Raw genomic sequence first — 26,370 nt, forward strand, 5'->3', positions numbered from 1 at the left:
ATCCCCACCACTGCTTCAGTGTCATCTTGGGAAAAATAGTTAAGATTTTATCAGAATTTTTTCTGGCTGATTTTATGCTAAAATGGACTGTACACATTCACAAAATCCATCCAAGCATCTCATCTGTGAAGATTTTGGTGCAATGATGCATCATGGGCCTCATACTTACTTTAAGTGTTCCAGATAAATGTAGAAAAGAAAAAATTGTTTCTATCCCACAGCTCCACTAACCTGGTTTCATAATATTATTTTATTTTTTTTTAGATCAGGATTACAGATACCAGACCTGGGCAAATACTCCTGGAAACAACTCTTCTGCTTTTCATTTGGCATAAGGTCTCCCTCTGCTCTTGAAGATGTCATGCCCTCTTTCCTTCCCACTAAAGAGGGTCATGCTTTGGTCCAGCAGATGACGAGTAGCAAAGCAAAGTCCATGGGAACATGAGGGAATGGTTTGCCAAGCAGCAGGTCCCTGCTGGTGTGTGGCCTTTAGTCAGGGTTAAATAAACAGAGTGTAAATAAATAAATAATTTTTCCCCAGGTTGTGACCTTGTAAATCAAACCTAAGCCTACAAGGGATTTTTATGGGTCAGCTGGAACAGCAGAGCAATCTTAGCAGAATAAATATATAAGGGGAAGAAAATAAATGTGCCTTCCAGTTGCTCCCAGAGTGCTGTGGGGAACATTTGGTGCTGCTGTAAAGACATGCCAATGATTTAAAAGGCAGGAGAGAGCGGACATTTTTCTCATTTACTCAGTGGTGGCTCCACATTATTTTAAGAAGTTTAAAACAGAAGTAAAATGCAGTAAACTGCAGTCTTACGGCTTCGGAGCAGAGTAGAACAGAGATCCACGCAGGTAAATGAAAATCTAACCAAACAAGTTCCAAGCAGCAGGTTTCACAGAAGGGGATGGGACCTGGGCAGGGATTTGCTGGTTATCTGGGCATTGCAGTCTCCCGATGTTTCACATACTTTACTGCTCATTACCAAATAATGGTACTAGTAGCATTAATACTTAGAGCAGTCCCTAGATTCAGTGGTTCTGACCAGACTGTGTAAAAGCTACTGCATGCATTTTTAAAAATCCAGAGAGACATGTTCAATAGAGCAGAGAAAAGCCAGAAAAGGGAGTTGGAACTCTCACCTCCCAACGCTGCAGTGGCTTGCGCTGGCAGGGCTGGAGGAGATGGGGAAAAGAGGATTCGCATCGGGGAGTTGCAGGGCACAAGCGACAGCCGCAGGAGCTGGCAGCATCATCCCTTTAAGCGGGTTTTACATGGGGGTCTGGGGTTGCCCGGGCTGGGAGAGGAGGGGGATTGGGAGAGCGACGTTTGTCCGTGATAGGGACATCCAATGGGAGGGGATGTCAATCACTCTCCAGTGGAGAATGATACTGACAGTGCTAGCATTTTGCTTTTTCCAGGGGTAAAGAGAAGTAAGTTCTGCTCCAGAAGCCGGTAGGAACCCACCCTGCCTGTATCCGCCGCCTGCCCTGCGGCTGCCGGGCACAGACATCCCTTGTCCAGGACATCCACGCTGCCGTGCGGGAAGGCGGCTCTGTGCTCGGCAGCCGCGGGGCAGGGGGAGCGCAGCCGGAGCAAAGATGGGGATCCGGGAGGATACTGGCAGAAATAGGGCAGGGATAGGGGCAGGAATAGAGGCAGGGATAGGGGCAGAGATAGCGCAGGGATAGGGGGCAGGAATAGGGCAGAGATACGGGCAGGAATAGGAGCAGGAATAGCTGCAGGAATAGGGGCAGGGGTACGGCCAGGGATAGGGAGAGAGCAGGGATAGGGCAGGAATAGGAGCAGGGATAGGAGCAGGAATAGGGGCACGGATAGATGAGGGATACGGGCAGCGGTACCGCCGGTGCGCGGGCGGGGCGGTTCAGTCCCGCTCCCTTGCGCCGATTGGAGGCGGGCAGGGTCGGGGCGGTACCGGGGCGGTGCCGGGGCGGTGCCGGGGCGGTGCCAGGGCGGCACAGAGGCGGTCCCGGGGCGGTCCCGTCCGGCGGCGCGGCGCGGGGCCATGCGGCAGCCCCCGGGCGGTGGCAGCGGCGGCGGCGCCGCCTTCCTGCCCGCGGCGCGGTGCGGAGCGGCGGCCGGAGCGCCCCGCACAGCCATGGGCGATGGGTGGCTGCCTCCGGACTGCGGCCCCCCGAACCGCTCCGTGGCCGGGGTGACGGCCGTGCCGCCCGGGAACAGGCAGCTGCCCGCCGCCGAGCTGCTGTCGCAGCAGTGGGCTGTGGGCATGAGCCTGCTGATGGCCCTGGTGGTGCTGCTCATCGTGGCCGGGAACGTGCTGGTGATCGCGGCCATCGGGAGGACGCAGCGGCTGCAGACCCTCACCAACCTGTTTATCACCTCGCTGGCCTGCGCCGACCTGGTGATGGGGTTGCTGGTGGTGCCCTTCGGGGCCACGCTGGTGGTGAGGGGCACCTGGCTCTGGGGATCCTTCCTCTGCGAGTGCTGGACCTCGCTGGACGTGCTGTGTGTGACGGCCAGCATCGAGACCCTGTGCGTCATCGCCATCGACCGCTACCTGGCCATCACCTCGCCTTTCCGCTACCAAAGCCTCATGACCAAGGGTCGGGCCAAGGGCATCATCTGCACCGTCTGGGCCATCTCTGCCCTGGTCTCCTTCTTGCCCATCATGATGCACTGGTGGCGGGATGACGACCCCCAGGCGCTGGAGTGCTACCAGGATCCGGGCTGCTGCGACTTCGTCACCAACAGGGCTTACGCCATCGCCTCGTCCATCATTTCTTTCTACATCCCCCTTCTCATCATGATCTTTGTGTATATGCGGGTGTACAGAGAGGCCAAGGAGCAGATGAGGAAGATAGATAGGTGCGAGGGCCGGTTCTACGGCAGCCAGGAGCAGCCGCAGACGCCCCTGCCCGCTCACCCTCACCACCAGCCCATCCTCGGCAACGGCCGGGCCAGCAAGCGAAAGACCTCTCGCATCATGGCCATGAAGGAGCAGAAAGCCCTCAAGACTTTGGGCATCATAATGGGGGTGTTCACTCTCTGCTGGCTCCCCTTCTTCCTGGTGAACATCGTCAACGTCTTCAACAGGGACCTGGTGCCGGACTGGCTCTTCGTTTTCTTCAACTGGCTGGGCTACGCCAACTCCGCGTTCAACCCCATCATCTACTGCCGCAGCCCCGACTTTCGTAAGGCCTTCAAGAGGCTGCTCTGCTGCCGCCGGAAAGCCGACCGGTGGCTGCAGGGCGGCGGCGGGGAGCTGGCCCGGCTGCCCGGCGGCTTCGTCAGCACCGTGGGCTCCCCCGAGCGCAGCCTGGCCGGGACCTGGTCCGACTGCAACGGGGGCACACGGGGCGGCAGCGAGTCCAGCCTGGAGGAGAGACATAGCAAAGCCTCCGACTCGGAGTCCAAGGTATAGGGGGGGCGTGGGGGGCGGCATGGGAGCCGGGACAGGGGGGAAAGGCAGGCAGGGAGACACGCAGGAGCAGAGAGATCCCCGGCAGCTGCCTGATGGTGTATTGCTATCGCCAAGCAAAACGATCCCTGCCTTGGCAGGGGGAGCGCGGGTGTTTACTTAGGAATAAAAGCAGGTGAACTGGTGTACGAAATACCTCATCCTAAACTACAGAAAACAGGAAACCCACTGACCGGAGAACAAAGGAAATAAATAAACAGCCCATCCCAGAGACAGCCACCTTGTCTGTAGGAGACGCGCTGTCGCGGGGACCGCGGCGGCAGCGCCCGCGCTCGGGTGCCTGTCCCAGGACCGTGCTGCTGGCCGAACCAGCGGGTGCTGCTGGCCCTTGGTGGCCGAGTTCGGCCGCAGCTGGGGTCCGGCCACCCCCGCCGGAACCCGGGGCTCATCCCCTCTCCCAGGGCACCGGGATTTTGGGAGGCGCGGGGTCGGCGCTGCAGGTGCTCGGGCACAGAGCGCGGCCGGCAAGACCGAGACCTGCCGGCAAGATGAGTTTAAAGCTCGGAGCAGCCGTGCTCTCCTCGTCTGCAGAGCAGCGAGAGAGAAAATAATGAGCAGTGAGGAGCACTGGTATATTTGGAAAGGGGGTAAAACAACCCAACCCGCACTCTTGTGCTTATTCCTTCTGCATCAGCCAGCAGTGAGTTACTGTGCTTATCTCCTTCGGCCAGACAATAGCAGTCAGGCTGAAAACTTCTACCTCAAACTGTGCATATTGTACAGGGGAATGAACGGACCATGTTTATATTAAACAGCATATTTACATACCACTAATAGGGTTTTATGGCAAGGGCCGGGGAGGGGGGATGAGGAACCTTCTGCAGCTTGTTCATTGTAACTACAGATGAACGGGGGGAGGGGGGAGAATCCTGGCAACCAAAATTTACTGCACATTTTTTTAAAAAATGGCGACAAAGTCGTTTTTTGCACAGTGTTAAAGAGTTGTAAAGTTATTTGAAGATATTACTTGCACACACATACACACATGCAGATTGAAGAGGAAACGGAGGTTTCAGTAACACCGACCCTGAACCTGATTTCTGGTTTTGTCTGATCTGTTATAGTTTTATTGAGAGAGTGACTTTTTAAATATTATTTTTCGAAGGTACTGTAAATATATCCATATTATAAATTAAAATATCTTAAGAGACTCTATTATTTTTATTTCCAAATGCTCACGTGAATCTGCTGTTATTTTAGCACTTGTGTGTCATTTCTATTTTCCTCTGTGTGTGTGTTTTATAACATATTTATACTTTGGTGCAATTTACTACTGTGTAAGTAATTGGTCTATGTGCAATAAATACCATTGCAGCACAAACAAGTGTGTCTCTATAGGTTTTGAAACAATACCAACCTGTAATGGGAAGAACAGCATTTGTTTTTCTCCAAAGATGGCTCAGATTACCAATACAATTTGATCTAATGGCTTTTCCTGACACAGTGTTGTAAGAAACCTGTTTGAAACCCAGTATGGTTGTGTTCCTGTTGCACTGAGGTCCACTGACTTCCCTTATTAATGGGAAAAAATTAATGGCTAAATTAATGACTAAAGACAAGGTGTTTCCACTCTGATAATGAATACTCATTTTCTTGAACTATTCCTTTTTGGAATATATTCTTCTCTCTTTTTTTCTTTTTTTTCTTTTTTTCTTTTGTTGTTGTTGTCATAGGAGGACATGGCTGAGAGTCAGGAGACCAGAATATTTAACATTACAGAGGACACTTAATTTGAAAACTTAAAATGGTCTTGAGTAGAAAGAAATCTCTGTAAGCATCACATGCCACCCCACAAGTAGGTCCACCTCATGCTGACAGCAGGCCTGATCCTGCCCAAGCAGGTCATGATAACTGAATGTTACACTTTTCATTGATCTAAATAAGGAGTTAAGTGAGCAGAAGTGCTGCAGTTTTGTCCCCCTGCTCCAAAAGATTGTGTTCATTTATTGCTTTATGAAGGTGTGCTCTACCCTTGTGGTTTCATAAAGTTTTTCATTACTGAAATGAGTGCATGACAGACAGAGAAACAAAAAGACAGTGCTGAATAAAAGTGAAGTAATTTTTAGCTTTATTAAACTCAAGAGTATAGTTTAATTAAATATCATCTCCCAGGAGCAGCACTTCCCAAAGCGAGTTCTTCAGGGTGGTGGCTCGCGGTTTGTTTTGGAAACCAGTTGTTCATTTTTCTTTGTTTTCAAAGTTAAGGAATTTGTCCTTTGCAATTTCTAATGTTGTATTTTCAGGGGGAAAAAAAGTTACTCTTTTTATGCAAGTACAAAATAAAGGGACTGGAGAAGTAAATAATACTTTTCCATTGGTGTTATTGGAATGTGATGTGAGCTGCAGTTAATGTGTCTTTCTTGATAACAGTAAAATGGGCTCCTTAAAATGTTGGGGTTATATCAGATCAGGAGCTAAGCAAAGTGGGCTTTGCCACTCTACAACAAATGATGAAAAAAAAATCTGGTTTTATCTTTGATTGCAGCAAACACAACAGGACCAAAAGGGTGTACTGGATGATATCTGATGTCAGCAACTGCAGTGAGAGTTTGGCTGTGCATGTCTGGGATGGGATGGGATGGGATGGGATGGGATGGGATGGGATGGGATGGGATGGGATGGGGAGACAGCACTGCTCTGCTTGTGCACGTTGTAGATCACAGGGCCCGTGCAGGGCCAGGTCACTGCCTGCTGGGTAGAGCAGGACAGGATCCCAACACCTGGCTGGGAACTGAAGTGGCTGTCAAGCCCTCATCCTCAGCAGGGTGCTGGATCCTGGGGAAGCACAGTGCCTACTGCATGGAGCAGGACAGCATAATGGACTTGGCTCTTCATCTCATAAGTCAGTTCACACACTCAGTTTTAACTATGCAACCACTCCTGTCCTTAGATTTTAAAAAGTGGTGACAATTTTGCCTCAACAGGGTCCAACTTAGGTGGGAAACCTATGGCCAGAACTTGCTCTGCTTGCCCTGCTGAAGAACTGTACTGGGTGATGCATCTCCTGGACAAGTGTAATGGCACTGAGGTAGGATGAGTTTAGCCCACTGACCTCAGAAGGGCCAGCTGTGTCAGCAAAGCAGTCAGGATTCATCTGCTGTTGAATTTTTGCCAGTTGAGGACCTGCTGGTTGAGTCTGGAGGCTGACACGTTGAGTGCCTTTGTAGACAGCTGAAGTAATCCCACTGGCAGCCTGCACAGGGGATGCCAGTCCGTCTTGCACGGCGTGGAAAAGGCGGTGGCACAGTAACAGTGAGGGCAGAGCAGGACATATGGCACACACGTGTGCGAGGAAGGGGAGGCTGCTGGCGAGCAGTCTGCTGTGGATCACACTCAGAACAGGCTGTTCTCTGCAGGGAAGAAGGATACTCTGAGAAGCATTGTGGGGCAGCTGAAATACTCCGGAGGCAATGAGTCAAACGCTCAGGATGAATATTTTTTTCTGACGAAAACCAGACATGGATTAGCAGTTGGAGCTGCAAGTCAGAAAGAAAAGGTGGTAGGCATGCGGCTGCACACGTACGTGGGCAGGAAAGCAACAGCAAAGATCCACGGGCCTGCAGGGAATGGAGACACAGGTAAACCAGAAATCCGCTCAGAGAAAATGTCCTGCAGCTGCCAGGACCAGAATTATTTGGCGAGGATGCCTGGAGACTTCCACATGGAAGACGCCCGATTCTCTACGGCGCCGGCCACACTCTGTGCAGTGTTTGCTCAGCACTTCTGGAAAGAAGGCTGCCTCTCTTCACGTGTTTAAATGGGAATAGACCGGATTGAAGAACTGGATTCAGTTTTCTGTGAGCTCAGGGAAGCTGAGGCTGTTTTAGACATGCAGAACTCCTCACCAGTGAGAAATGCACAGAAGCCCTCCTGCAAATCCTCTCCACTCTGAGACTGCAACCCTCAGCATCCACTGTTTATAGCTCCAAGCAGCATAGAACTGTGCAAAAAAGGTGGCTTATGATCTGAACTGTGTATTTGACAGCATCAGCTGGATGTTTGAGTTGCTGCATGCACTGTTTCTTACGCAGATGCTGCTTTCCCTCTTGGGCATCCACATGTCCTCGACTATAAGGACAACTTCTTTACCAGCTTTTTTTTTTCCTAAACTCTATCTGAGGTTTAGGTTTTATTAATAACTTTTAAGTGGCTATTTTGCAAACCTGCATTGTGCTGCACACTTTCCTAATTTATTGTAATTTCCCGTCTGGTGGAGTGCACTTACTTCCTTTATGTAATATATCAGCTGCAGGGCTGGAAATTGGGCAACTGTGAGCTGCAAAGAGCAGACTTTTGTCAGGCCAAATGCGGTCAGGCATCATTGCCACTGGGAGCAGAATTTGACCTGATAATCTAATCTCATACGAGAGACTATCTCCAGAAAAGTATCGTTACCAACAGCAAATGACCTCTGCTAATGAAGCTGCAGCAATTAGTCCTATTTAAAGCCGACAAGAAAATGTTAACTGCTAAACAACAGTTAGTGCTGGATAGTTCAAATAATGAGGGTTTTGTTTGCTGGTGTGTGTTAGGTGATGTGTTGGGAAATAATTATCCTTTGACTAGCAGCCAGCTTTGTACTAATCAGAAAGGAGAAGTTATGTTCTGTTTGAAGGATTATACCTAAAAATAGTTCTGTTACCACCACATCAACGAGCAAGATAAAGCAAATTCATGGCGATGTACACACCTTCCTAACGTTTTACTTTTCATCCTAAAAACTCATTGTTCACCTGGGACTTTCTGTTTGATTCTGTCAAGAGCACTAATGTGATCTCCTGCAAAAGTACTAAGCACACTCTCTCTGAGGAGCATTACCCTATGCACCACTGAGTCGCTTTCACACCCTGCCAAATTCCCAAACGCCCCAGGAGGAAGTAAAGATTCTTTCTCTTTATATAAACAATCACGCATAATGTAAGATCAACAATATTTGTGACAATCATGTTGCAGAAGAAATCGATCTGCTTTTTCTCTGAGATGTTTGTATGCCTGCCCATCCACCAGGAGCAGCCGCCCATGGTAACAGCAGGTGATTTATCCCTGCAATTGAGTAACTTCAGCCTGTCAAACTCTGCTGGGAAAAGTGACCAAGATGGGAAAAGGGAAAAAAAATGTGATGCTGGTGAGTAAACACAGGATTGTCAATGCAAAAAGGAAAACTAGGGTATCTTTGGCCATGCTGTAGGTATTGTCTTTTACTGGTAAAGTGTAATTGGTTTGGAGAGGGGTACACCAAGCAGAGGCACTGTAGAAACACAGGTTAAGAAGTATGAGAGGTCAGCCAATTCCATATAGGAACATACCATCAAAGGACTGGCAGCTAAAATATGCCTAAAACATTCCTAGAAGTTATTCTTTGTGGATAACAGCAGCAGACAAAGCACACCTGGGCAGCTTGCAGCTGATGTAAAGCCATGCAGCTCCCCGGCCAGCCGTGGACACCTGGGACCTCCTCAGCATCTCCCTCTCCTCTCCAAGTGGCTCCAGCTGAATTTTGTTGGACCTGGAGCCATCCCCCAGTCTGGAGCCAGCCTTCTCTTGCATTGTGCCAAACAGGAGGTGCCCAGTGGCCTCGGGGGTGGCAGTGCTGCAGGGTGTGCCGGGTGTGCTGGCACTGCCTGCCAGCCATGCCCCTGCCCTGACTCATCCTCTCTCCTGCCAGCCAGCCACAGAACGTGCTGGAAATGGAGTTTGGGTTTGTTATGTAAATTGGTGAGCAGCTTCCTGGTTCACCAAAACCAGCAGCATTTACTTCACAAGCCAACTTCTTTCTTTCCTGCCCCACTTGGCTTCCAGGTTTTCATGGTAATGTTTGCCTGCTTGGCCTTAGCACCCAGCAGCACAAGTTTTTTTGTCTGTTCCCTGGCAGCTGTTTGAATCCAAACATGAACTACACCAGGTGCTGGGAGTGTTCTAGGTTTGGTTGTACCCATTCCTTTCAGGACTGATGCTCAGAGTTATTAATACTGGCTGCACCAGAGTGCAAAATTCCCAGCCAAATAGGCATCAAAACGAGTCCTGACCTCCAGGTTGACAACCTAAAGAAGGAAACAGAAACTTACCATTTGCAGACTTTTGCCATCGCCATGATTAGCAGAGCATCTCAGATGTAATGGTGTACCCTTCCCATCTGATCCTGTGTAATGCACCGAATCCTGTTGTCCTTAATGAGATTAAATGAGGATTTTCTACTAGTTCAGTGCCTTAGCCATTAGCAACTGTTGTATGTCTCTAGGCAGTGATGTACCTTTGCAAGCCTGGCTCAGCATCTCTCTCAAAGCCATGATATTTGGCTTCTTCCTACTAAAATTATTTTGGTAATTGATCTTAAGCCCATTGGCACAATGCTTTGAAAGGCAGATTCTTGGTGTATACACCAAAGAGGCAAGCAGAGACACTAAAGAGCTCAAAATCTCAGCTGCTGCTAGGTGTATAAATATTTCAGCTACCTACAAGCCAATTTTGTGGGTCCAGGTGAGTGCTGCAGCCCCTTAAAATCTGCAAGCTGCCCTCCATCAGAGGAGAACCCTGCCACTGTAAGGAACAACCGCAGGGACAGCACAATTGCTCATCACAAAAGATTTTTCCAGGTGGTAAAATTTGAACAGCACTTTGCTGCTGAAATTTAGAGACCTCTTGCTAAGAGGAAGGGATTGAGAAAAGCCCCTGGTGGGAATTCCTAGTGGGGAAGGGAGAACAGCACTCGGGGTGAAAGTTTCCATGTGCAGATGAAGAGCTCTGCACTGACTGCTCCAGTGAGGGTTGCAGATGCCACTGCCCAGCCTGTGCAAGCCATGGTGATGGACCACTGCCATCCACCACAGCCAGCCCAGAGACAGCTCCCGGCGCCCCCAGTCACCTCCCTCTGCTCCCTTTCGGTGTGTAATGTGTGCCCCTCTCACCTGAGGGTCGGAAGGGACCCCAGAGGTGACACGAAGGTGAGTGTCACCCCCTCATTGTGCTGCGGAGGGCGGAGCGCTTCCTCTTGGCCTGGAGCAGGTAAACTGGGAGATGTCCTACAAAACTCCCATTGTTTCACAGCTCCCCGCCGTCAGCCAGGGGTGTTTTGTTTGTCTGTTCTTCCCCTAAAAGCTCACTTGGGAGCCGTCAAATAAAATCTCAATTAGCGCACTTAGGACGCGAAGGGCGGTGTGAGATGTGTTCGCTGGCAGGCAGCGTTCCCTGGCAGGCAGCGTTCCCTGGCAGGCAGCATTCCCTGGCAGGCAGCATTCCATCCTCCCTGGATGGCAGGAGGGGCAATGCGGGACCTCCTGCTCACACACAGCCCCGACCGAAGCATCGCTGCTCCCCTGGCAGGGTCCCATCGCCACCAGTGCGTCCAGGCTGGATCTGACACAGGAGCATGTGTGGGGATGCTCACAAAACAGCTTGTGTCAAATACTCGGGCTTTTTGGAGCTTTTCTCTAATATGCAGCACAAGGGAGCTGCTGCAGTAATTGCCAGTGACAAGTGTTGTAGCAGTGCTCTAAAGCACCTTGAGAACATCCACAGGAGAGTTTTTGTTCCTGTTTCAGTGCCAGCTAGTTACCAGCTGTCTGGCAACAGGTGGATGCCTGTCTGTGGTTTTCAGCATCAGCCCATCCAAGCCAGGGCTGGTACTTGCCCCCTGTGCTCCCCAGCCCTTAATTCCCACTGCAGGTCCTGCTCCCCAGCCTGGCTCTGCTGCCTGTGGTGCTGCATGGGCAGGGGCTCCTGTGGCTGAAATCCAACCCTTTTAGACAAGGCTTGTTGCAGCTGACCCAGCAGGATGCACAAATACGGGTAACAATTGGCATAGGAAGATGCAGAGTGATGGGTTAGGGGTCCTCTGTTTTTGTAGCAGCCCTGATTCAGATCCATCACTGTGATCCCAAATCTCATGTCTGGTGGTGATGCTGCAGAAGCTGAGACCCAGATCAGCCCTCTCTGACCCATTGTTTTGCTTGACTGGTGCTGAAAAAGGAGGACTTGCCACCCAAGCCTTTCCTACCTTTCAGAAGCTGCTCTGAATATTCTATTCAGAGGCTTAGTGACTAAGCCATTAAGCTTCTCACTGTATGTGAGAAGTCAAAATAAATTTAATTTTTTACAAATATTAGTGCAATAGAAAAACATAATTATTTAAGTCTGATTATTTCCAAGACCAGGGCATGGGGCATGGGACAAACTTGTGACAGAGACTGGGGCCAGGGCAGCTGAAAGAGCAACTTATGTGGGTCACAGGACTAAACTGTCCTCCAATGCAAGACTGTCACATGGCCACAAGCCAGGGGCAGTTGAAAAATAATTCCCCAGTATGAGCAGCTCTGTTTGCCCAAAGTGTATGTATGAATCCCAACATTCACGGGCACCACTGAGCTGTTAGGGGCTTGTGAGCAATCCCCATCATGTGTGTCTGCTAGTGAATGATGCTTAGCTGCTTTTATTCCTGCACACTTCACTTATGTGGGAGCAAGGAATGTGGTGATAAAAAGACTGGAATGATTTCAGTGCTGGATAGTTTCCATTAATATATTTCTCATTATATAACGCTGCCATCATAGTACAAAGTCCAGTAAGGTGCCTCTTAGGAAGGTGGAACTTTTCTACATAGCTGTGATTAGGTAAATGGGGCTGTAGAGCAGGCTGGGCTTTGAGCAGACAATTTTTAATTGCACCGGATGTGTTTGGGCTATTGCATGGTATGAATTTCTTTGCCTTTAGGTTACAAGGCACCTCATAAATTAAATGGTTGATGTTGTCAAATGCATGCCATTAGCACTTGGAGCAGATAATCCTTCCCATGGCCTCATCGGAGTCTATCTCAGAGCCTGTCTCCAGATAATGGCCTGGAAGAAGAACAATGGTGCTCCCAGCTCCCAGGGGCCTCCACTCTTCTGTTCTGTGCTTCAGAGAAGAAAAATTATCATTATCTGCATGGCTCAAGCTCCCTTTGAAATGCAGTTATTTTTTGCTCATACACTCCCAAGTATTTTTTACATGATATCAGTGAGAAACTTGAAACCCCCTTTGAGAAGAGAAAGATTTCCTGCAGCCCTACTACTAAAGAAAATGGATAGATAGAGTAGTAAAGTTCAATGACTTACTTAGCGTTAAATAAGAAAGAGAATAATGAATTGGATTTTGTGTGCCTGGTTTTCCTCTGCAGGGAGCAGTCAGGCTAATGGATTTTCATTGCCTTGTGCTTCTGTTCATCATCCTAGGTGAGTCAAAACACTCTTGCCTTTTTGTGTTCTCCTTTCCCTGCCACTTGTCACAACTTCAAGTATTTGGAGATTAGCAAACGCATAGATTTGCTGCCATCAGCACCATCTTGACTGGGAAAGAAAACACAGGGTTAACCCCCTGCACTCAGTGATGACTTTTGGCTGCATGGGCATCTGTATTTTATGCCTGGTCACTTCAAGTAGACAATTCCTTACCTAGGGTGGACACTAGTTTCCTTCTATTATGAATTCAGGCTGTAACGTCCTTCAAAAAAGACATTATTTCCCCACTGGGTTCACCAAATATTTGTTGGGTCTCCAAACCCTCCTCTTTGTTTACAGGCTTTGCCAAACATGCCGTAGGGCTTTTATTGGGGAAGGAAGGGAGGTGGCGGAGGAGGAAACTACTACAAAGCTATTTAACATAAACAACTTTCTCCTGTAAACTGCAGACATGGCTTGGCAGGGAAGAGGTTAAAGCTAGGGGGTGAATGGGGAGACATTAGGGCAAAGTAAAAAATGGCAAATTTATTTTTGGAGAGACACAGGGTTAGAGATGAGCTTATCCTAAAAGGGACCCTAAATGGACTCTCTGGCTTGCTGGAAGCTCTCTGCTGCTCTGACCTCGGGTTTTGGACCTGGTTCCTCCCCAAGGCATGCCAAAGTTGGGGGATGCTCAGACAGAAATTCTGCAGAACTGATTGGGAGTCATATTTCAAAGGTGAACCTGAAAGGTTTCTACAGAGCCAGAAATTGCTGCTTCCTGCCCCAAACCTTTTCTGGGTCTGCCAGTGCTGCCCAGAGCCAGGGAGCTGCTCTCTGCCCACTTGGAGCAGGATTTCCGTTTTCCTACCAGCCTTGGTGCCTCGGGCTTTGTGGTCTGTTTTTTGTCTGAATGGGAAATGCATAATGACAAACTGTTTAAACAACTTATGGTACAAGGAAACTTGCTGGAGTAAAGTACAGGACTCTAATTTATTTCCAAGGAAGTGATGCACCCTCCAAAGGCACTCCACTCAAGCACTGCAATTCCAAGTGCAGGTTAATTGCTGGCCATCCTCAGTGCTGCCTCCAGCCCTCATCCAGGCTGGTACTCAGGCACAGCTGAGTGCCTGAGGTTCAGGGAAGATCTGGCTGTCAGAGCTGTCCTGACTCTTGGTTTGCTTGTGTGGGTTATTCTGCTCATCCTGGTGCCGGGGAAGGAAAGCCCAGGAGCCACAAAAGCCACAGAGGAATTCTCTTGTTCTATTTCCAGCCCTGCTTTTTAAGACACAAAGGGCTTCAGATCAGATGCATTTCTGAAGCTTATCTGTGTGAATATTTCACTGCTTATCCAAGCAGAACAAAAACCTTCAAACCTTCTGAGGTCTATCCATCAAGAGCCTTATCTCCCCATGTCACAATTTGGCTCCTGGCTGCTGCTGCTTGGAGCCTCCTGCCACCAGCTTCCCATCTTCCCTCTGTGTGCTGCTCCACAGCATTCTCCACAGCCACCCTGTGGTCACAGACTCCCTGCCACCTCAGTGATGGCCTCTGCACTGCAGGCCTGTGCTGCTGCATGCTCTGCAGCCAGCCAGCATCCTGATGGGCTGCATTTGTGCTGCTGTGTCACAGCCCATGGTCTGCATCCCCCCCACACACGTACAGAGTCTGGGACATGGCCAGAGCCAGAGCAGAGCACACTGACTCTGCCTGGCTCCAAGAATGAAGAGCATTTGTCTTTTTTTATGGGATATTAATGAAGCTTGGATAAAGGAATGCTGTCTCCTCTATCTGAGGTTCCAAGACTGAAATATCCAAGGAGAATACTTCTGATCCTCTCCCACCTGGAAGCTGCTGGTCCTCTCTGGCAGAGGCACCACTGACGTGGGGCTGCTTAGAGAACTCAAGGAGCACCTTAAAAATCCAGCAGCTTAAAAAACCCTTTTTTTAAGGTTTAAAAAAAAAAAAAAAACTTTAAAAAAGGCTCTACTCCTTTGTAGCTGAGCTTGGTACCTGAACTACTGGGAAGCATCGGGAGCATGACAAGAACACAGGAGAGGCATCAGCATCATGAGCTATGTGGAAATTCCTGGCCAAGTGAAACAGCTGCACAGTCAGACTCAATACCCAGTTTATATCCAGTGTCACTGAGCCGTGTCAGCAGAGTCTCTGAGTGCCTTGCACTTGGTACCAGGGCCACAGCACTTCTCTTGCTTTGAAGCTGAGCTGGCACAAGGAGTTGTCTGCAGCCATCCTGTCAAAGCCATGGCCAAAAACAACAGGGTGAAGACTTTGGAAAGAGCCACCCATGCCCAGTGTAACAGATTTAAACTGGGGACCTGGCTGGCTCAGGGCTTGAGAACAGCTTTTATGCAGGTCAGAGGTTGAAATCCTGTGCACCACGGTGGGGATCAGAGACCTCTGCTGCTTGGTACTGCCTGGACTCAGCCCAGATGTGGACAAGCATCAGGGTGGCCTTTTCCATTTTCCTATGGTCCTTTTCACAGGAGACTCTGATGTGTGGGTTGTTTTTGCTCTTCTCCCTGTGGTTTTAATTTTTTCCTCTGTTTTGATGGTCAGAAGGGTAAAGCTAATTCCCATCTCATATAAAACAATGAATTTTTCTCAATAACAAGAGGCTAAATGTACTTTTTATACTGTGGTGTATGATAAGCTATTTATAAATTTCATATCACTGCTGGATCATAGTCAGAGTTTAAAATAAAGTTTTAATATAACCATAGTTTTCCAGTGTTGACAGATAAGATAAATATATTTTTTCTCTATAAAACCTAATTTCAGCAGTGTTTTGCAAAAATCATTAGAAGCTAAGGATTATTTCCCTGCATTTTTTTGCTTCGTTTTTCTCCATGTTCCAGTGTTTTGTTTAATGTTGCATTCCATTATAGGAAAAAAACCCTGTGTCTGTGGTAATTTGTTCTCCAAGTCCTCTGCTTAAGAGATGGAAGGATTTTCTTGAGAGCACTGATGGAAAGAGGTGTCAGCTCATGTCACAGAGTCCTTGGGGCAGCTGCAGCACCTCTCTGAGGTAGAACCAGCCCTCAGGACACTGTGCAAAGCCCACTGGCAATTTCCCAGTGATTAAACAAACCTTGGTGTTTCAGGTGACCCCCTAAGACAGCCCAGAGGGCACAGTGGGGCAGGGTTCATGTCTGGAAGGTGAGTTTTAAACACAAGTCCTCCATCTACAGGTGGGTTGCATTCCTGTTGCTCATCCACTGATGAGCTGAGTCCCTTCAAAATTTTTCTGGACTCTCTTCAGTTTTCCTGCTTCCCCATGTAAACAGCTTTGAGGAAGATGTCTCTTTCTGCAATCTATCATTTTCATGCTGCAGTAAATAGCTCTTACATCAGCTGCCATTGTACTGTAGATGTAAATGCAGCACAACAGAGCCCTACCATGTTGTGAGGTGAGTGGGTCAGGTACTGTGCTGGAACAACAAAAACACAAGGAATGTTGAGCAGGGAAAAAAAAGCTTGTTTTTAAAGTGTTTTAAAGCTGCTGTCTGTCTTCTCAGCCCTGCAGTTTACAGCCCATACTTCTCACACTGCCTCCCTGCTAGACAGACAAACAAGAGGTGAAGCTATTTGGAGAGCAAGTCTGTGTTCTGCAGACATGACAGCACTGACACTTGTGGACTGGCCTTTGTCTGTGAGGAGCTTCCAGAAGGTGAAAATGCTCAGGAAAGGGGCATGCAGAGGGAGAGAGGTCTTCTGGTGGGCTGCTGTGTCACTCAGGCTGCTTTCATAGTCATACCCAGAGGATGTCATTGATGCAGCCAGCTGTGATAATCCTTTCAGGAACAGGTGCTGGGGGATAATCCTGCTGCTTTCCTTGGTTATGGCTCCCCTCAGTCACTAAGACAGAGCAAACAGGATTGTCACAGCAGCCATGCAGGAGGTGCAGTTCTTGGTGCTGGCTCTGCAGAGCAGCCTGTCCTGCTCAGGGCAGGGACAGGCAGGTGGCCTTGGCTGGCTGCTCCCTGGGCTCTCACTCAGACTGTCCCTCAGGGATGGGGGCTGAATACCAGATGCAAAGTTCCTGCTCTCTACAGCTCTCCCAGGAAGACGCCTTCCCCAGAACCCCAGACACGTGTGGAATGGAGGCTGCCCAGCTCTGCATTGTCCCAGAACCTAGCTGGGCCAAGGCACTGGCAGAGGAGCTGAGGGAGGACAAGGGGTGCCAGCTCTGCCTGGGCTGCCAGATTTTCTCTAGCCAGGAAGGTTTGAGGCACTACAGACACCCTGGGGGTTCACAGTGACCCAGCCTGTCCTGACTCTGCGAAATTTCAGAGCAGCTCTGTGCCTGTGAAAATGCAGGCTCATGCCTCCAGCAGACTTTAATGTGTTGTCAGGTTTTATTTTAAATCCTTGGAGTGCTGCACTCATCCATCCTCCCTCAGCCCAGCTCCACTGCTCTTGGATCAGCCTGCACCATGGTGACCACCCCTGCCATGCAAAGCCAATGCCTCCCTGATCCTATTTCACCACCTTTTGCTCTCTGATAACAACCCTTGACCCCCCCGTGTGATTCCCTTCCCCACCAGTGAAGGAAGGGCACGTGAGGTTCTTGGAATCAGCCTTCACACAGCCTCTGTGCACAGACACCAGATCCCCACTACTGGTTTGCTCTGGGACTTCCCTGACCCCTGATTTCAGTATCAGCAATGCAGTTGATCTTGGCTTCATGGTTTAGTGACAATCTGGGCCCAAGGCTGTTTTAAATAGCAAACTACAAAATAAGCATATGTGTACAGCATATGGACACTGAACTGCAGGAATAGGAACCAGGGACGTACAGGGCTGTTAAAGCTCCAGCTTGCAGTCGTGCTGATAAGGCAGTTTCCAAGAAATTGCCCAGCCCTTAAATTCTAGAAGCTCTCTCTTCCCAGGTCAACAACCTTCCATGGACTCAATCCTGGTGCCACTCCACAAGTAAACACAGGCTAGGCAGCACCTTCTGCAGATGGTACAAAAAAGAGAACCTGTGTTGCTAAGAATGGGACCAGGCACTCTCTGGCATAGGAAACTAAAACACACAATGAGAAGCACACTGGTAACTCTGGTAGTTTGGGAAAGCACAAGAAAATGTGCTTCAACTTCATTCTCCTTTGGCCAAGCCTTCTCCTTGCCTGAGAGGGGATGAAGGTGGTGTGAGCTGAGCTGCTGCTCTCCCTGTGCCAGCAGTGGGCTGCAGTGCTGCCACACTCGGGCTCCTCCCAAGGTCTCCCCCCTTCTGGGGGAGCACTCCATCAGCTCTGCACCCAGGCTGCTCCAGCACCTGCTCCCCTGCAGCTCCACACCCGGCTTTTGGGCAGCCTGTACTTCAGACAGGAACAAAGACTTTATGGAGAGCAGGTTTTCCACAGCATCCATTAGTAAAAATGTTCAGTGTGGCTCTAGTGGGAACACGGGCAGGGCTGATTGGACACAGTTGTTTGGCTCCCTCATTTCACGGGGATATTTTAAAATCTCTTATGCAGGTGTAGGAGTTGACACAACAGAGCATGCACTGTGTTAGAGTCTGTCCAGCTTGTGTGTAAACACCACTATCCCCTTTTCAAATTCTTAGGAGTTGTTTCATAAACACAAAACACTTAATTTCCAAACCATGCAGGTTTCCTCAGCAGGGCTGGTAGTGGAGGACACGGCACCAGCCCAGTGTCCTGCAGAGCAGCCCCAGGTCCCTGCCAGAGCTGTCAGCAGAGCCAGGCACAGGCTACCACCTGCTGGGCCCTCCTTGGTGACTGCTGCTCAAACCTCTCCACAGTGCCACTTGCTGCCTGGCAGGAGCACTGTGTGCATGGCACAAAGCCCCCTGTGTCACCAACAGAGCTCTGGACATGTAAGCCTTGTCAACAGTGAGGATGCTTAGTCAGTAGTTTTGGGCACCTGACCTGCTTCTTGCTCATTTTATGTCTTCCAGAATCTGTTTCTCTTCCTTACTGACCCCACAGAGCAGGGTCATCTCTCTGAGCTGAGGCAAATTGATAGAATTTTGTTGAATTGGGGAACCTGTTATTTCCCCATTGAAACTTGCTCCTACGAAAAACCAAAATGACTCTTCCAACTCCTGCTAAAAACCAAATTACTCTTTCTATAGAAAGGGGGAATAAAATCCATGTATACTGGATGGACACATGCCTGAATTTGTGTGGGATCCCAGACTTGCATGGGGAGTCTGGAAAGTCTTCATGGAACATCCTTGCATGTTTAGGGCTCCCCGTGGGAGATGGTGGCAGGGCTGGCCCCAGCTCTGCCCTGCAGTGTCACCATGCAGGCAGCACCCATGGGCACACAGGTCAGGTCACAGGGCTGCTGAGTTTGTGGGGGTGCAGAGCCTGGCCTGGGCAATCCAGGAAACCCAGGGTCATGTTTGTCCCGCTCAGATGAGTTCTGTAGCTGACTCTGACTCCTGCAGCCTTGAGGCTGAGGGACTTGGCACCTGTTCTGGATGGGCACTTTGTGCATCTTGCAGTGCTGAACACTCACTGCTGCCAACTTCTCCAAGGGGCTCATGATGCTGCAGCTTGTGGATTTCTGGGGCAGAGACTCTGGTTTTGCACCAAGCACACTAAATGCTGTTCACACTGAATCTTAAATTGAGCCTTTTTTGTTTAAGCTGCTCTACCAAGCTACCCTGACCCTTGACAGGGCTGGCTTGCACCTACAACGCATCAGGCTTCATCTTCCCGATTAGCCAGGCTCTGAGAAAGTCACTGGAAGGACTCCAGTGGCTTCAAAATAGGAGTTGACTCATGCCCCATGAGATCAAAACAAAATGTCTCTGCATATGAAAAAATATTATGGAAACTGTATCATTCATGCACGAAAGCCACACTTCAAATTTATCATATAAAACACATAATATTGTAAATGGAAAAAAAATTTCACAAGGCCTGGTGTGCATGAAAATCATTGGCATGTGAAAATGTCTCTTCCCATAAACACAGCTGTGGTCTGGTACACAAGTAGGCATCCTAAATGGGGAAGCTTGGTCCCTTTCTGCTCTTCTTCAACACTCTCCCTTTCTGTAGGTGTAATTAATTCCTGGACTCATCCCTTGTATTTGTCGAGAGTGATCCAGGGCAAAGGCTTATGGTGGAGTGACCATTATGAGGTGGTGTGGCAGTGTGACAGGTGTTTGAGGAACTCACAGATCCAGCAGCAGCACCTGAGAGCTCTGCCTGAGACAGAGATGGGTGCTCAGAGCACCCCATGGCCAGGCTGCAGCACTTGGCTCACTCAGGTGTTTGTGACAGGGCTGAGTCTGGGGCAAATCCTACCCCACTGGAGCTGGCCAGGATGTGGCCATGGTGCTCAGCAGTGCAGAGTCCCTGTGATTCCCCCAGCTGACATCTGCAGCTTGATCACATTCCAGCAAGAGCTGATTGCCATGGTCCAGGGAGCAGGATTTAGCATATCACCTTGAGGAAATGAGCAGAGGATGGTTCTGCAGGCACAGCAAATGTAACTCTGAGGGAAAAAATGAATTAATGTGGGTATTAACCAGCAATTTGTCATACAGCCTCTAGAGTCAGTTTCTGATGCTGTGAAGTGTGCTGTGAAAAGCAGTGGATGCTTCTGTACCTCCTCTGGCTTCAGAGAGGCCACTTCTTCAGCACTGGGAGCAGGTGGATACCACCAAGCTGTTCCCTGCTCAGCAATGGGAGAAGCCAGGATGAGCACAACAGCTCGGGCTGCTGCCCCACCTCTGTCCAGGGGCCCTGGGGCAGACTGCAGCTCAGCCTTTCCCTCTGTGCCATGCTTCCCCCTCTGCGTGGGAGTGCCAGGAGCTGCTGAGGGCACTATAGAGGTGCTGTCTGTCCCCTCCTGGGCTGGACCTGACACACTTTCCATTTATCTGCAGAGCCTCAGTGTCCCCTCCCTGTGACACCCCTGTGGCAGAAGGATCCCACCACACACCCTGCAGAGCTGTAGACACAGTCAAGATTCCAGCACCCAGAGAGCCAAGTGAAATGACCCACCCTCACCATTTGTCCACTACTGCCACAACGTCACCCATTTTTTTCCCAAAACACACACAGTTCAGCACAGCTGGCCACTGTGCAAGCCCATCACTGGTCCCCATGCTTACAGAGATGAAGAGCTGTGAGATGGCTGACAGGACTTCTGGCTCTCATGGTCTCCTGCCTCAGCGTTATGGGGTGACTGTGGAATGTTCCTCAGCTAACTGGGCTGTACTGGTTCCCTGCTGGAGCAGGGAACTGACTGACTTGACCCCCAACTGACATCAGGAGACATCCAGCTGCGATGACTAAACCCTTCTTACATTCCAGAAATCGGACAAGTAAATGTTTCTTGAAAATAATCTGGTGTTTTGTTCTGGGAGATGAGCAAACCATCTTCCTGATTGCTTGTGTGCAGAGGGCAGAGCCTCACAAGGACCCTCAGGGCACCAAGCAGTACCACAAGCATCTTGCTTGCCCGCCCTCCCAGCTCGCCTCTCCTCCTTTGATGGGTTTGGAATGAGCTCTGGAGGTCTAACTGTGGAGAGTAATGATGTGTGAAAGCTCACTTTCATTTTTCACTCTACTTTTTTGGAAGGTGGAACATTTAGGAGTTGACAGTACCATGCTAAAGCCATATGAGGCAAGTAACTATTTTTAACTAGATGGAGACTATCTGAGAGTCTACTGCTGAATCATTTCAAACAAGGAAGAGATCATGGAATCCAAATGTAGGCGTGGGAGGGATGGGGGCAGGAAGGCTTTTATCATACACTTATTCCAATAACTGTCCAACTGCTTCAAAACTTATGACCACTTAACTGAAAATGCCTCTGGGGTCACTTCAAGTAGAGGCTGCATTTTATAAAATGCTCCTGCTCTGAGAGAGAGACAGATCCTCAGGTTAGAGCAGCCTGAGAGGCTCCCTGTGCTCACCAGCCCCCTTTGCATCCTGCACCATGCTCTGAGCTGTGCCAGGTGGGAGAAGACACTTGTCCATCTCAGCACTGCCCTTCTCTGGGCCCCCATCACCATGTACTAGATGGGTGCAGTGTGCTCAGCTCTTCTGGGGCCACAGCCCGGGGTGAGAGGAGGAAAGGCAGTCTCAGCCCTGGTCTGGATGTCCTTCCATCTGGCAGCAAAAACCTGAAAGTGAAAACTTCTGCCTCCCCTGCCCATTGCAGCACAGAGGTGGTCCTTCAAGTAATGAGAGTTTGCCTGGTGAAATTGGCCTTGTGGATAAACTGAGGAATTTTCACATTTCCTGTATCGGGCACACCTCAGACTTGTAACCACAGGCCTTTCTCACTGGCAGCCATGGACTAAGGCAGCCTCTCACACCAGGAAAGGGAGAGCCAGGAGTACAACTGAGTTACAGCTACAGGCCATGACCCCATGGTGTTAGGAGCCTGTCACCCTGTTTGTGTGAATTAATGCACATCCTATTTATAGGCACTCAAATGTGTTGAGATGTGTTTAATTCCATTGCAGGTGCAGCATTGACTGGTTCCATGCAGGAATGTGGCACTGCTGGGCACACCAGGGTGCCAAAACAAGGCTTGGGAGGGGCATTTATGCATTCAACCCTACTAAAAGTGAGGTTTTGTGGTCTGCAATGTTTTCCCACTTTGCAATGGGAAATCAAACCTTCTTCCTTGCCCTAGTTTGGACTTGGCCACTAGCCTGTCTTCTGAGTATCATTGAAATCATGAGTGGGACACAGCCCCTTAGCCCATTTTAGACAAATCTCTTGGCTCTCATTTCCCAAAATCTGCTGTTCCTGGGATCCTCTGCATTGAGAACAAAAGTCAAACCCTGTCCTGGCTTTGCACTTCAGCTCGTTGGGGCAGAGTGTGCAGAGATGACACCAAGGCATTGTGAAGTCTCATATCAGCTAGTCACACAACCAAATATAGTCTCTAACTTTTGTGGAGACAGAATAGATCAAATTAATTTTCTCTTCCAAGCCATCAATACAGAAGGAATCTTGCACGTAAGAGTTCTTTTAGCTCCCAACTCAGTGGCACTCAAATAAGGAGCATATTGGCCATGGTAGGTAGGCTGCAGCTCTCTCCAGCATCTGCTGCACTGCAGTTGCCTCTGCAAACATCCTGAATGTGAGCTAGGAGACCTGTGGACATTCTGGCTGCAAGGACTCAAGAAAATTTAGCAAAAGGGGCAGGATACATCCCCTTTAAAAGGGGTCAGGGCCAGCATCTTCAGTATGGAGAGTTCAGGGTAAATTATCTCGAAAGCCAGTGTTTTTAAGAGTGGTTGTGAAGTGAGAGTGACACAGCAGAGTCTGCTGCCACCTCCAAACACCTCTGCCCAACACCCAGGGCACTGCACACCCAGCTCCACCCTGGCTGGTCACTGCTGTCACTGCAGCTGTCACCCTGTGGCTTTGCTCTCACTGTGCAGTGAGCAGCCAGGCTTGCACTGCTCCCCATTATGCCAAATGCAGCACAAGCTGCCGGGCTCATGCATGGACTGTGGGGCTGTCTCCCATGGGACTTGCCTTTCACTTGGGATCCCCATCCATGGAGAAGCTCAGAACTTCCCTTCCAGACCTTCTCTTTTCCTTTTTCCTGGTTATTTCTGACCTCACCCCTCCCCTCCCTGCTCCATGTCAGCCCACCCAGGCAAGGCACAGCCCAGCCTGGTGCCAAGCTGACCTGGCCCTTTGGCTTGAGGAAATCTGGTTGAGCCTGGTTGAGCTGATGTCACTGGACTGGCATCCAGCATACTCACATACCATGTGTGGCTTGTCCCATCCCTGCCCCTGCAATCTTGAGTAATGAGGACTGACATATGTTTTTTCCAGAAAGCAACTTCTTCAGATCAAATTAATTCTGTGATTTCCAGGTGCTTCCTCCTCCGCACAACTGATGAAGATTTCCTGAAGCTAACGGCCAAGGCTGCTCGAAGCCAGGACATTTAAATTAATCTTTTGTTCTTGGGGACTTTATGTAGCTTGATGAATCTGGGTGCTACTCCTTTCTCACTCACAGACCTAGGTCCTAAGCAAAGAAGCATTTTAGGGGAAGAGGAGGGCAGGGTGGGAAGTGGCTTATCTGTGGTTTTGAGCCTGTGGGGAGGCTGCACTCAAAGCTCTTTGCAAGAGCCTCCCTGTAGAGCTGCTGGCATGGTGTGGGGTGAGGGCAGCACTGTGAATCCAGCCTGGGGTCCAGCACAAATGGCCTCAAATGAGCCTGCAGCTGCATCCCACTGTCTGAGGGTGAGCCCAGCAGTCACCAGGAGATCCTGAGGATGTGGCAACCGAAGGTTGTGTTTAAAGGCACCTGATGACCTCTCCTTCCCAATTTGATGGCGTGTTTCTTGAGTAGGATGTTTGCATTTGAGGAACACTGTGTCCTATAGGTTCTCTGTGCATTTAGAGGAACTGAGATTTTGATGGGAACACCTTGTGTTGTACATCTATTTCCTCTCTCCCGCTTATCAGGGGTTGGATCATATTGCTTATGTTAAAGTCTAAAATATACATGAAGCTGTGAAGCATGAACAATAAAGGCTACTCATCAGTAGATACCCCAGAAGCACATCCCATTAATAAGGGGTGAGGAATGAATAAAATGTCTTTTACTCCCTGAACGAGAAATTTTTATTCGCTGCTTTTTAGCATAACTTAGTGTTGGATCTGAGCCAGAATGTTTTTATTTTTGTGTGGATCTACATTTGCGTTTTCTTATGGCTATTCTATAACCTGACTGCATTTCCAGTATACATAGTGCTGGCATCATGACATTTTCAGAGCCTGTAAAAGACAGGAAGCAGAAATCTAGAGAATATACCCCACACCTGTGTCCTACCTGCAGTGCAACCACCAGTACTTACCTTACAGGTACAACCCCTCTTGACACAGGTCTCAAAGATCTGTTGGCAAAGGATATTTCTTGTTTTTTCAATAAATGCTAAGCATTTCCTTATCCAGCTTTTAATTTGAACAAGAGGCAGTATCGTGGTGTTGAGCTGCAGCTTTCTTGCCTTTCCCTCCTCATCAGGTGGGTCTGTCCTAGTGGGGTTTTTAAATGCGGTGGGTTTTAAACTGACCAGTTTAAATTATACAAACCTGGAGTCTTTGTGGTTACTGCAGTATTTCCCCTACTTGAAGGTTGATGCTTTCAGTAAGGCCAGGTCTTCTTAACACTGGTTTTACTTGTGCCTGCACTTGCGCCCTTGCCTGCCTGCCAGCCGGGAGGTCGACACCCCTGTTACACAAGCGAATGTCGTCGGTGTTTTCCTTCTTGATTGTTCTGCGTGTCATTTGGATTCCACGAGCGGCACTCAGCTTATGTCATTGCATCATTTTAATGGTGTTTTTCTTGGCTGCAGGTTTGATTTTCTTGGCCTTGCACTTAGGGCATCTCTGCAGACACGGACACTCGATAGCTGCACACGCCGCTTCCCCTCTCGCGCACCTTGTGCTCACCCCGGCAAAACCAAACTGCAAAGGACTGGCTTTGCAATTCCTCCCTCGCCCATTCACAGTGGCCAACACACCCTCTGCATTTTCATGTGTCAGTACTTGGATTAAAGTTGTTACTGTACGACATGAAATCTTTAAAGTTTTCATAAATGACAGCAGTGCCTGGAAGATGCCTGCAAGGATCAGGAAGAATTTGTTCTGCACAGGCAAAACCCAACATTCCTGGTCTTCAAGTGCCTCTGCTCTAACCTTCACATGGGACAACAAAGGGATAAGGACAGGAAAATAGGATCATCAGGAAATGATGATGCAATGTTCCCCATCACGATAGATACATATGCTTGACATCAGTCCTTTTCAGACCTTTGTCAGCAGCTGTGCACAGGGTTTTCAGAGGAATCAGGAAGGATATCCTCGTACTTTTGAGTGGTCACATTTGGCTTGTCTTTTTCTGGATACATCTTCCCAACAGAATGAGTTTGGGCTAGGCTGTTCAGCAAAGCCATTCCTTATTCCTGGTAGTTTTGCTTTCAAGGTATCTCCAACAACAGAGGTATCCTAAAACAGTAATGCAGGGCTCTTGATGGATTCATGCAAATCCTCACGGTTTTTACTCCTAGTACTGTTATAACACAATTTGGCCTTCCTTGAATGAGCTGACAGTCAAATCATACATGTATGTTCTGCCAGTTGAGAGTTGTGGTTTCTTATATATTACCAATTAGATTTCTTGCCTGTGCTGTTTGTAAAAGAAAAACAAAGCAATCAGCTCCCCCCAGAACGACCTCTTTCTCCTCTAAACCCATCAAAAGTTAGAATCTGCATCTTCCTTTTCTCTCCCCATGCCTGTGCACTTCTACTTCTGTGCTCTCTGCCCAGGGATGGTCCCTGCACTGCTGTGTCCTGATCCTTGGAGGAAACAATGTCAGGAATCACAAAGCTGAGTGAGGTCTGGCAGGGGCTGGGGTCCCTGGCTCCCACATAGGCAGTGAGCTCCCAGAAGCATGGACAGGAAAGAGGGAAAGGGAAAATTGATGGGGCTGCCAGCCGACACACAGACCAGAACAGGCAGATGCTTCTCAGAAGGAAGCTCCAAAGTAAATACGATTGTGCAAGCCATTTCTGTGCCACATTGCCAAAGGGAGACTTTCCTGTTTCTCTTTCACATATAGCCACTGAGAAGTGCATGTTTGGATGCCCCAGGGTTGAACAAAGAGAAGTTAAAATCATGTTGTCAGCTGCACTCCAGATCTGGGCACGCAGCACCCTGAGCTCAT

General features: G+C 49.1%; 1 protein-coding gene across 4 annotated transcripts in view; it reads left to right on the forward strand.

Moving 5' to 3' along the window:
• Nucleotides 1-1,993: 1,993 nt before the first annotated feature.
• Nucleotides 1,994-26,370, forward strand: part of ADRB1 (adrenoceptor beta 1) — a 30,356-nt gene continuing 5,979 nt past the window's right edge. Inside the window, exons 1-3 of one of the 4 annotated variants that reach the window (XR_015805195.1) lie at nt 1,994-3,401; nt 6,389-8,589; nt 12,616-12,670. Coding sequence is in view for 1 of the 4 variants with exons in the window: in XM_088169353.1 (XP_088025479.1) it covers nt 2,031-3,407 (1,377 nt within the window). In the remaining 3 variants the exon portion in view is untranslated. Of the gene's footprint in view, nt 4,789-6,388; nt 12,671-26,370 lie in introns of those variants that run through there. The other 3 variants (XR_001402808.2, XR_015805194.1, XM_088169353.1) reach the window with 3 other exon arrangements.

Source organism: Sturnus vulgaris, chromosome 8 (genome assembly GCF_052056855.1).
Source record: "Sturnus vulgaris isolate bStuVul1 chromosome 8, bStuVul1.hap1, whole genome shotgun sequence".
In the NCBI taxonomy this organism is placed as follows: Eukaryota; Metazoa; Chordata; class Aves; order Passeriformes; family Sturnidae; genus Sturnus; species Sturnus vulgaris.